This window comes from Babylonia areolata, chromosome 8 (assembly GCF_041734735.1).
Source record: "Babylonia areolata isolate BAREFJ2019XMU chromosome 8, ASM4173473v1, whole genome shotgun sequence".
NCBI lineage: Eukaryota > Metazoa > Mollusca > Gastropoda > Neogastropoda > Buccinidae > Babylonia > Babylonia areolata.
The window spans coordinates 23,829,604-23,842,103 of NC_134883.1; the positions used below are offsets into that span (position 1 = coordinate 23,829,604).

Consider the following 12,500-nt stretch of genomic DNA (forward strand, 5'->3'; position numbering starts at 1 on the left):
TGGGCTTGATGTCGGCCGCCCCGCGCTTGACGATGTCCTGCATGCCCTGGGTGATCTTGTTGATCTCGTCGCTGATATGCGCCTCCAGGGCCTTCCTCTGGCTCCGGGCTTCTTCTTCGACACCCCCACTGGCCCCGGCCCTGCCCGACAGGGAGGAAGAGGACGAGGAGGAACTGCTGCTGGTGGTGGAAAGCGGGACGGAGGCAGATGTGGGGGTGGGCTGGGCCTGGCTGGTGCAGGAGGGGAAGGGGGCGTCGTCGTCGTTGGGGGAGGGGGGGTTGCCGTTCTCGTCCTCCTCCAGCTTGGCCAGTCTCTGGTGCTCCTGGATGGCCGCGGCGATGGCCGCTCCGGCCGCCTCGGTGGCCACCTGTGGAGGGGTTGGAACACTGGTGTCATGTTTTGATGAAAACTGTCGTGATACAGATACAATCATTTCAACGCCTCGGTAGCCACCTGTGGTGGTTTGAAACAGTGGTGTCATGTTTTGAAAACTGTCATGATGCAATCATTTCAACGGCTCAGATGCCACATGTGGTGGTTTGAAACAGTGGTGTCATGTTTTGATGAAAACTGTCATGATACAAATACAATGTTTTCAACGCCTCGGTGGCCACCTTCAGTGGGTTGAAACAGTGTAGGATTTTGAACACTGTCATGATGATACAAATATAATCATTTCAATAGGACAACAAGAAAGTCTCATTTTGATCAATTCCTTCAGCTTTGACAGAAACGGCACTTTTGTGCGGTGGGCTGGACTCTACACAAGCCGACTGTTTTCCATACGTTAAGTCATGTTTTCGTGTACATCATACACAAACGGTGTCTCTGCAGGTAAAACTTTCAACAATGCAGCAAAAATTAAAAACAAATTTGAAGTACTGAAGAACGATACATCTGACAAATAGAAAAAAAAAGTAAGAAAAGAAGCGACTGCAGCGACACGCACTTGCTGGGGGAGAGTAACCCGAATTTCACACAAATGATTGTTAGAAATACAATACAATACAATTCTCTGTGCATTGAGGACGTGTCAGGACTAACAATGGTCAGGTACAAAATAAAATATGACTTGTGATCGTAATATATTCGTTGTAACATTGGTTTTTTGACTCACTTGTGTAAACAAAGTGAGTCTATGTTTTAACCCGGTGTTCGGTTGTCTGTGTGTGTGTGTGTGTGTGTGTGTGTGTGTCTGTGTGTCCGTGGTAAACTTTAACACTGACATTTTTTCTGCAAATACTTTGTCAGTTGACACCAAATTAGGCATAAAAATAGGAAAAATTAAGTTCTTTCCAGTCATCTTGTTTAAAACAATATTGCACCTCTGGGATGGGCACAAAAAAAAAGCAAAAAAAAAAAAGAAGAAAAAAAAAAAGCCTAATTTTTTGCAAACTGCATTTACTGTTATATTTATATTTTTTGTATTCACTAAACTTGGCACTTTGATCTGATATTCTGACCCAACAACAAGAGCAGTCATTATTATCATTTTTTGTTCAAACAGGAACTTGTTTTGCTAAGCATGGAAGTTTTATTTATTTTGCAAACGTTTTGGTGCAGTGTGTAAAAAAGGGAAATTACTCTGTAATTAATGCTAGGGGACTTAATTTGCTTTAAACTGATCTTTCTCACCTTAAACATTACATTTTGAAATTATAGTCAAGACATAAAAAGCTTGGATTTTTTTTAATTTTTTTTTTTTTATAAAGTGTATCACAAGTGAGTCTTGAAGGCCTTGCCTCTCTTGTTTGTTGTTGTTGTTTTGTTATTGTTTTTCTTCCATAACAGCTGCTTTTTGCCTTGAAGATTTCTTCTATTGATTCATTCATTTGTTTATTCATCTACTGATTCATTACTCCATTAAACATATTCTGTACAGGAGTGATATTAACAAAACAATAACAGACCCTGTAATCACATCAAGGTGGGTGCGAAGTCCCGTGAGCAGCATGCGTTTAACTCTCTCCATACGAACGGCGAAAGAGACGACGTTAACAGCGTTTCACCCCAATTACCATCATCAAAATATTGCAAGCGGAAGGCTCTCATACTGAAGAGGTGAATGTTGACAAAGAATACCACAATTCTTACGACGGAAGCTAAAGGTTGGGTCATTAAGACACCCACTGGACATCCGAGGGGTCTGTGAAGAGGAGAAGAGAGGACTGGCCGTACTGAGTGAGTTAACGCACGTGAAAGAACACTTGAACAACAAAAGAGCTGTCCGTGGCAAAATTATGTTGGAAACTTCTACTTTCATAGTTTTAACATATACACTAGCAGACAGAAAAAAAGAAGAGAAAACAAAAAAATAAAACAAAATATGGGTCCGCGAAGCCCTCTTCCAAGGGGAGAGCAGCCTGAATTTCACATATGGAAAGCTGTTGCGATAAAATGGTACCCAAACACAGTGCAACACAATGCAATACAATGCAACGGAATTCATTGCAACGCTACACAGCACAAAACAGTACAACAAAGTACAATGCAATACAATAAAACACAACGCAATACAATATAACAGGACACAACACAATACAACACAACACGATACAACAAAACGCACTACAACACAACACATCGCACTACAATACAACGCATCGAACTACACAATAACAAAACAACACAATACAACACAACACAACACAACAAAACAGAACACACGACAGAAACGAACACACGACACTCACCAGAAACAAAATACAACAACAACACAGTCCAACACAACACAGTTTAAACACAGCACAACACAATACAAAACAGAACACAGCACAACACACTACAGCACAGCAGAGCGAATACACAACACAACACTACACATCACAATATAGCGCAACACAACGCAACACAGAACAACACAGTACGACACAACACAACACAATACACAACACAGAACACAACACAGCACAGCACAACACAACACAACACAACGCACAACGCAACACAGTACAATGCACACCGCAACCACAATACACAACACAGCACAACACAACGTACAACACAGTACACCACACCACAACAACCCCCCCACCCCCTGCTCGCCCCCCGCGTCCTCCCACCGCCTAGTACCTTGTAGATCCTGGCCTCCTCATCGTCCTGCCACACGGTGCCGGCCTGGCTCATGTCCTCCAGGTTCTCGTAGCGCCTGAGGGAGCTGAAGGAGGAGAACTCCATCATCTCCTGCCCGTCAGAGCTCTCCTCGCCGCTCCTCCGCTCCGCCTTGAAGGCGAAAGGGTTGGTGATGACGTCGCTGCGGTCCTGGCTGTGTCGGCAGGCGACAGAGACACTGACACTGACACTGATGTTATTGCCATTGGCAAAGATACCACCACCCTTTTGTCAAGGGGGAAGGGGGTGGGGGGTGGGGGGGGGTGGGGGGGGGGGTTACAATGCATAGAGCCGATAAGCATGGGGCCAAAATTTGTTTGGCTGCTATAAAGACGCGTATCCAAAAAAGCAAGCAATCGACATATGAACTAAAATATGCTCATCTACACACCAGCACGTGCTGACGCACAACCACTCATACATTCACACGCATTTACACCAACACGCATTTATCATCACGCACTTCACCTAATCCATTGTAAATTATCTGACCCAATCAAGCAAACTTTAATCCCTCATTCCACACTCCTATACACTGGTAACCAAAGATAAAACTAAACAATGGTATTCTTTCTACGAAAATCGCTAGCTTCTGAAATAAATTTTTGCGAAAGACATAATTACTTCATTACGGCACAGAGAGAGAGAGAGAGAGAGAGAGAGAGAGAGAGAGAGAGAGAGAGAGAGAGAGAGAGAGAGAGAGAGAGAGAGAGAGAGAGAGAGAGATCAACTTTTGGTTGTGGTCACTCTATGGAAGGAAGGAGGAAGGAGAGAGAGACAGACAGAGAGAGACAGAGAGAAAACACTGAACACTGAATGATTATAATGATTTAGGCCAACTGCCCCTATCTTAACAGATGCAAACAAAACACATTTCCGATGAAATTCGACAGCAAACTATAACTGTTAGTATGGATGGTGAATACCAGTGTTAACTCTGCACTCAACTCGTATCCATCCCTGTCTCTTTCCACGGTTTCCCACCCCCCAACCCTCAACATATACATCTTCACATTCACATTCATTTTCACATAATCATTATACGCACATACAGACTTGCCGTCACATCAGCAGAGGGCACATAAAGCACAATAACTATTTGATATGCGTGAAATTATTGACATTTTGAGGATAGCCAAGGCTCTGAAGAGAGAGAGAGAGAGAGAGAGAGAGAGAGAGAGAGAGAGAGAGAGAGAGAGAGAGAGGGTGAGAGTCAGGTAAGACTGGCATGCACCGCAACGGGTGTGAATCGTTGGAGGAGAGTAAGGAGGGACTGAAATCTATCAAAATTCAAACATTCCTAAGTATATCGTCTACAGAAAAAAACAACAACAACCCAAAACCCCAAAACAAACACGCTTTGAGAATATAAACCTCTCTCTCTCTCTCTCTCTCTCTCGTTCGCTCGCCCGCTTCTCTCTCTGCAATTATCATGTAGAATGAAAACAATTGTTAGATTTTATAAGAAACAATCCCCAACCAAAAAGCAAACAATAAACAACAACAACATAACCAACAACAAACAAAAAAACAAACCAAACCAAACCAAAACAAACAAACAAACAATAAAACCAAAAAAACAAACACAACAACAAACAAACAAAAAAACAACAACAACAAACCAACAAAACAAAAAAACCCCAAAAAACAAAACAAAAAAACAACCAACCAACCAATCAACAGTTTTTTCATACTTACTGTATCATCATACATGAACGTCATCCCTTTGAAATTCTGTCAGTGTCGCAGCTTTAATTAACGAATGTCAGTCAGTTAATTACTCACACAGCTTTAACGTTTATTCCTGAAATGGAAAGTCCAAGTGTTCAGAACATCCATCCACGCAGTAAACTGGACTGATTGTGACTGTGAGCCAAGACGAACGACACGCTTGAGCCCTGGATCTCAAACACTGTCGCGTGTGGGGCTGAATGAATGTCTTACAAAGACTCGGTGTTTCACTGCGTCATATGTTATGACGTCCCAGATATCGAGCGAGTCTGAGACATATATTTCTTCCATCTGCTTTAAGAAAATATTCAAGTAATCGGATGCACACACATTTAGAAAGGAAGTTTTTGTTTATAACACATTCAAGGCCTTTGTGAAAATTGAACTGTTTATACACATACAACCCAAACGCAAACAAGGCGCAGGCGGGAATACTTCCAAAATTAGAGGCGTACATCTTGTGGGATCTACGACGATTCATAAATGACTGACGCAAGATACTGAGAAGAACTTGTTGTCATTCTCATTCCAAGTCTGCTCCGTTTTCTCTCTCGCTCGTAACTACACATCGATTAACCTTTCTCAGAGTCTTTTCTATGCGGTAGTCTTACGCCTTCAACATGAAAAAAACCTATTGATTTTTGGTATGACGTTGTAAATTCCAGTGCCCACATTAAAAAAGAAAAAAAAAGAAAAAGAGAGTTTTTAATTACAGCAAATTTTTAATACAGAATATCACTCTTACTGCCTGCTATTTTCGGAAGTTATTAATCCGCTGGAACTCGTGCTTGTGTTGCACATCAGAACAGGACCAGTAGCCCTCGGCTGTGTTGCTAATTTGCGCAACTGAGATAAAGATAGGCTTTCCAGCCAACATCTTCCGTCATCCACGTAGGCTTTCTCGAATTAAAATTTATCAGTCGGGTTCACAGTGAAGAAAAGATGCGTGTTCTGGTCATGCGGATGAGACGATTAACTAACGTCCAATGTATAGCAGACAATTTGCGCACAGACAAGAACCTATGGAAGCAAGAGAGGAGTTGTCCTGGGCAAAACATCTGCAGAAAACCCACTTTGACAGAAAAAAACAGAATATACATTCAGACTGGAAATAGAGAAAAACAAAAACAAAACCAAAAACAAAACAAAACAACCAGGAGTGGTTCAGCATCGAGGAAGCAGTCGGAATATTTGAATTTCACGCATAGAAAGTATGTTGTGACAAGAAAGTAAGGCAATGCACACCACAGCATGTAACACGATGCAATAAGAGATGTTACGATGCCGACAAACTACGCTTCATCACACCCATAGGCCATGTTAAACTGGACACAAGAAAGACAGCAGAGTTGGTGAGTGACGAAGATCCAGAGGATGAGACTTTCAGGCAGAAGGAGCTTGAGACTTTGTGGGTTCTGGGGAGGTTTCTCTGAGAGACCTGTGAGAGCAGGACGCAGCTAAATCAATGTTAAGGACAGAAGATTAGTATTGTGGGGAACATCCTTGGAAATGACGAAGAGCTTATGTGCCAGTTTTGAACTGAATTCTGTACTGGATGGGAAACCAATGTATTGACGAAAGAGAGTTTCAGTTTCAGTTTCATTTTCTCAAGGAGGTGTCACTGCGTTCGGACAAATCCATATACGCTACACCACATCTGCTAGGCAGATGCCTGACAGCAGCATAACCCAACGCGCTTGTCAGGCCTTGAGTGCATGCTAATATATATATATATATATATATATATATATATATATATATATATATATGTACCTAGCAGCGTGGATTTCTTTTTACATATTTTTTTTTTGCCAGAGGACAACACTCTCGTCGCCATGGGTTCTTTTTCAGTGCGCTAAGTGCAGTGCTGCACACGGGACCTCGGTTTATCGTCTCATCCGAAAGACTAGACGCTCAGTTTTGATTTCCAGTCAAACTTTGGAGAAAGGGCGAGAGCGGGATTCGAACCCACACCTCACGGACTCTCTGTGTTGAAAGCTGAGCGTCTTAACCATTCTGCCACCTTCCTCCATATGCAGCAGGAAGAAAGAGACAGTACAGATAATGTGATCTCTTTTTGATTCTTAAAAAAAAAGATAACTATTGCGGCATTACCAGAACCATCTGACGGCGGAATATCAAACCAGAAGACAAAGCAGGAAGCAATGAATCGCAGTAGTCACTGCAACTCGGGATCAAGGTACAGACAAACTGAGTAGTTTCTTAGCTACAGTCAGATACGGTCGAAAGGTGCAAGGTTTTTCTCAGTTGGAAGTTTGCCGTGTCACAAAAAGTTACTGACATGGTCAAGTATGAACAGAGCTGAATCAAAATGTGCACCCAGTTTTCCGACAGTTTTGAAAATAAGTCAAGGTATGGTCTGGAATCTAAGAGCAATTATTTCAATAATTATTTTTTTTTTTTTGTATATAGCTTTTTCTATTTGGTGCAATTTAAATCACTTTTAACTTTTCATTCGTTTTGTTTGTTTGTTGTTTTCTTTTTTATGTTGGACACGTGCTGCTGCCAAAACGAAAATATCTGTACCAAAGTATAGACAATAAAGTTTGTGTATTGCATTGTGTGTATTGTAGACAAAGAACTTGAAAGAATGGCTTCTGTCTTACACTCGTGAAGTCCAAGCTTGTTAAACATCATTCACTCCTTCACCGCGACTGTGCAGAGCTTTATGTTTTGCACAGTGTAAGACAACGCAAAAAACAAAAAACAAAAAATTCCCAACAATAACAAACAAACAAAAAATCATAATATAACACAGAACAATACAGTACGAATAACAATACAAGACAATGCAACACCACGAACAGTAAAGCACAATGTCCACACACCCCCACCCCCCACCGTCCCCCACACACCACCACCACCACCGGCCTCACCTGGACGACATAGAGTTGGACAAGGAGTACATGGTCACGTCATCGTCGTCCTCCTCCTCCTCCTCTTCCTCCTCCTCTTCCTCTTCTTCCTCCTCCTCGTGGTCCATGTCCGACTCGTCCCTGGAGCGCTGCCTCTGCAGCTGCAGCTCCTCCCGCTGCTTGGCTAGCATGTCCTCCTGTTCCGCCTCCTCCACGGAGGGCGACACGTCCAGGATGGGCGAGAGGTCGATGACCGGCGACCAGTCCGTGGACGGGGGGCGCGCCTTCTGCCGCTTGCCGGAGCCCATGTCGATGGACTTGGCCGCGGGGTCCGCCAGCTCCATCTCCTCAAGGTCCTCCGACGTGGAGCTGGTGTTGTCGTAGTAGCCCGGGGACACGGGCGAGGAGGTGGAGTCCGTCGAGTCTACAGAGTCCGGGGAGAGGGGTTCTGAAGGGTGTTGGGGGGTCAGTCCCGCTCCCCCTGCTCCCCCTCCCCCTCCTGCGCCCCCCACCCCGCCGGCCGCCGCCGCCGCGCCGTGCGGGAGGAGGGTGGTGGGGGAGACGCTCATGGAGGTGAGGGAGGCCGTACTGCTGGCCACTGTGGCCGCGTACGTGGCCAGGTCCATGACAGGGGCCGAGTGAGGAAGGCCCAGTAGCTCGCTCTGGCCGAACCCTTCCTCCACAGAAGACGTCATCATGGAGGTGGATGGGACCGGCTGGGAGGAGGAGAAGGAGGAGGAGGAGGAAGCGGTGGCGAAGGAGGAAGAAGAGGAGGAGAACTCCGCTTCGTTCCCCCCTCCCCCTCCTCCCCCACCGGAGCCTCCTCCCCCGCTCCCGCCAGCGCCGTAGGAGGCTAAAGTGGACGACCCGGTCTTGGCTCCTCGGGTGGCCGGCATCTCGAAGAGCAAGGGCTGGCCCGTGGTGGTGGTGAAACTCTCGCTCAGCTCCTCGGGGGACTTAGGCGACAGGCGGTGGCTCATGGCGCTCATGCTATACGCGTTGAAGCCCGAGCCGTCGTAACCGCCCCCGCCTCCTCCTCCCGTAGCGCCCAGCTGGACGTCGCACATCTCTTCCAAGGACATCTGGCGGGAGGGAGGCGAGATGTCGCCGTAGCTGAACTGCATCTTGCTGTCCCTGGGCGAGACTGGAGACCCCCGCGACTTCTTCCCAGGGTAAGAGTCCCGGCGGCGCGGGGAGAAGGGGGGCGACTCTAGGCCCTCCCTCCAGCTGGGGCTGCGGGGCGGGGTGGGCGAGTTGACCTTGCTGGAGTCCACGAACTCCGAGGGCATGACGGCGTTGGGGTCGCGCATCTGAAGCACGGCCCCGTGTGGGTGGGTGAGCGGCGGGTGGTGGTTGCCGTGGTTGTAGTGGAACCCCTGGCCCATGGAGTGAGCATGGGTAGAGGAGGCGGAGGTGGAGGAAGAAGAAGAAGAGGAGGAGGAGGAGGGAGCTCCGGTTCCTCTTTGCTGCTGCTGCTGGTGCGGGTGGTGGTGTGGGTGATGGTGTTGAGAACCCCCGGGGTTGCTGCCCACTCCTTGATGCTGCTGACCGTCGCTGTAGCTTCTGCTGTGGCCGCCGAGCTCTCCCTCCCTCCGCCTGTCCTTGCGCTCCCCCATGACGCACATGGCGCCCATGGCGGCCTCGCCCCCTCCACCACCTCCTCCCCCTCCTCCACCTGCCCCCTTACCCCCTGCCCCCTCCTCTCCTCCTCCTCCTCCCTTCGCCCCTCCTTTCTCCCTCTCCCTTTCCTCCCCTTCCCCTTCCTCGTCCGAAGTGGAGCTGTGCGAGCGGGACAGGTTGAGGGAGCGGGGCCGGTGCTTCTGCCGCCTGTCCCCCACCCCTCCTCCACCTCCCCCTCCTCGCTGCTGCCCCCCGTTCCCGTAACCCCCTCCTCCTCCTCCTCCTCCTATGATCCCCTGACCCCCGGGATGGCTGATGACGCAAAAGTCTCGCGAGATCTCCTCCGTGCTTGACCCGTCCGGGCGGCTCCGCTCCGAGGCGATCTCGTCAAAGTCCAGGTCCGAGGCCAGGTCGGAGAAGTCGTCCGACTCGCTTTTGGGCAGGGAGGCTCCTGGTCCTGGACAAGAGGAGAGAGAGAGAGGGAGATTGAGGATGGATCGTGTTCAAAGGTCGAGTATGTATAAGTGTGAGTGTGGAGAAAAAAACGGTAGCGCGTGTAAATGTTTTGTTGTTGTTGTTGTTTTTCGTTGGCAGTGCATTTTGGTCTGTCAATTACTTGTTTGACAACGATCGTCTTTAACGATTCATTACATAATCCACACAGTATGCGCAGGACACATTTCAGCTAAACGTACCCCGTTGAAAATTCTCAAAGTTCAAAATACCCCTCCCCCGCCCCCACCGCAACTCCTCCCCAAAACAACAACAACAACAAAAAACACCACCAACACCAACAACACCACCACCACCACCACCAAAAACCCAGAAAAAAACACAAAAACAACAGCAACAACAAAACTAAAAAGACTCGAGAGTAAAAAGGTTCAACAGAGCGTGCAGCTCAAATTCCCACAACAACCATGCATGTTGACAACATAATTATTGTATACAAGAAGTGCTGTGAGTGCTTTGAAAAAAAAGACGTCATGTGCAATCTGTTCACACACACACACACACGCGCACACACACACACACACACACACACAGAGCAGCAGAAGAGAGTCGTGTTGTTGTCGCGTGCTCAGTGTTTATATACACATCGATGGGAGGAATCAAATGAAAAAGTAAAACGAATTACGAGAGAGTCTGTCTGTCTTTCTCGATGGAAGATTCTCCCGCTCGACGTTTTTCTGTGTGTGAAAAATTCATGAAAGCTGTAGCCATTCTTCCCTCTCCATCGTGCGTGCGTGCGTGCGTGCGTGTGTGCGTGCGTCTGTGTGTGTGTGTGTGTGTGTGTGTGTGTGTGTGTGTTGTGTGTGCGGGTGCGTGTGCGTGTGTGTGTGTGTGTGTTTAGTTTGTTGCTGATATTAAGTATTGCGAAAAAAAAAAGAGTTCCTGTTGTATTTGTTTTCTTTTTTCTCTCTTTTTCTTCCCTGTTCTTTTCTCTTTCTCTTTTTTTCCCCCTCGCTTCATGGAAAGGTAACATCCCTTTCTCATTCTTCCAGCTGCGTCCTTCTCTCTTCCCTCTTGCCCCCAGCCCCACCCCCCCCCTCTCCCATCCCCACTTTCCCCCGCGCCCGTCTCTCCGCGCCCCTCACCACACGTCACCCCTGTCTCTCTCTCTCTCAATCTCCTCTTTCTCTCTCCCTCCCTCTCTCTCTTCCTCCCTCCCTCTCTTCCTCCCCCCCTCTCTCTCTCACCAATCTAGCTGTCTTCTTTTTTTTTCTTTTTTTTTCCATCATAATTATTATTTATTTATTTATGTATGTACGCTTATATATATATATATATATATATATATTTTTTTTTTTTTTTTTTTTTTTTTTTTTTTTTTTCAAGGCCTGACTAAGCGCGTTGGGTTACGCTGCTGGTCAGGCATCTGCTTGGCAGATGTGATGTAGCGTATATGGATTTGTCCGAACGCAGTGACGCCTCCTTGAGCTACTGATACTGATACTGATACTCTTCTTTTCTCACCTACCCCCAACCCAATCAAAACAGTGGCTTTTTCTTCCTGGCAGAAAGAAAAGGGCGGTAACTCTTCACTTCCGTCTTCACTGACCTGGTTCCAAATCTCTCTCTCTCTCTGTGTAATATGAAAGGAATAGATGAAAATATACTACTACTACTACTACTAAGAAGAAGAAGAAGAAGAAGAAGAAGAAGAAGAAGACAAATGAATAACTAAATAAATAAACAAATAAACAACCGAATAAAAACCCTTACCCTTCCCCCCTCCGCACGCATCCCCCCCCCCGCCCCCGCCAAAAAAAGAGGAAAAAAACAAAAAACAAACCCACTTGATATCCACACCTTCTCCCTACCAGAAACAAACAAACATAAAAAAAACAACCCCAGAACAACAGAACGAGAAACGAGGCAAGCAAAATGGCAGACGGTTTAAACTGTGTCGCTGTCATATCGTGAACATGCCACAGACAGACATTTTTTTTGTTTGTTTGTTTGTTTGTTTGTTTGTTTTTTGCTGCCCCATCATCTGCGCCGTTTCAGTGGCATTACTCCCACGCCGCTCATTTAGATTCCCCCATACACGGCAACACCCGGGTTCGTCCGTCGCAGTTCCAGCGTCGGCAGTCCACAGGGAACCATCGATGTTAGGTCGCCTGGAGGCCACACACCAGAGGAGACCCTGCACTGCTGCTGAGTCACTTCGGTGGTGTTCAGTGGTGCCTGTTCTGTTTTAACGTACTTAGGACACCACCTACTAAGCCCCCTACTAACGACAATAATGGCTTAGTCGCGGAGCCAGATTGAGTGAGCGTCTCTCCCAGAGTGGAGACCGCCACCACATCCCTCAAACAACAGCCCCCCATGAATTTGCCGACACCGGCGACATTGACAGGACTCACCCAAAGCACGGAAGTGGAGGGGTATCAAAACTGAGGTCACCATGAGAGCAGGGCATGAAAGGTCACAGACTTTGAGACTATTTTGTTTTTATTGATGACGATGAAGGAGAAGGAGGATGACGATGATGATGACGATGTTGCTATGGAGGTCCATTTTGGTTTGGGACTGCGTGACAAGGCTGTACTCTACGCTTCCTGTCATAATGATATCCCGGCGTTAACCAGGCCCGAGAGACACAGACACTTGCAGTGTTGGTCAGGTAATTAGAGCAACACACCCAAAGACGCATCC

General features: G+C 46.8%; 1 protein-coding gene across 1 annotated transcript in view; it reads right to left on the reverse strand.

Annotated features, from left to right (window-relative positions):
* LOC143285246 (uncharacterized) overlaps positions 1 to 12,500 on the reverse strand; it is a 302,593-nt gene that overhangs the window by 14,904 nt on the left and 275,189 nt on the right. Inside the window, exons 6-12 of the mRNA XM_076592505.1 lie at positions 9,640 to 9,795; positions 9,463 to 9,561; positions 8,597 to 9,375; positions 8,224 to 8,434; positions 7,854 to 8,166; positions 3,073 to 3,265; positions 1 to 367 (exon numbers count right to left, since the gene is read on the reverse strand). The exon at positions 1 to 367 is cut by the window's left edge and continues 1,301 nt beyond it. Of these exons, the coding sequence (XP_076448620.1) occupies positions 1 to 367; positions 3,073 to 3,265; positions 7,854 to 8,166; positions 8,224 to 8,434; positions 8,597 to 9,375; positions 9,463 to 9,561; positions 9,640 to 9,795 (2,118 nt within the window). The remainder of the gene's footprint in view (positions 368 to 3,072; positions 3,266 to 7,853; positions 8,167 to 8,223; positions 8,435 to 8,596; positions 9,376 to 9,462; positions 9,562 to 9,639; positions 9,796 to 12,500) is intronic.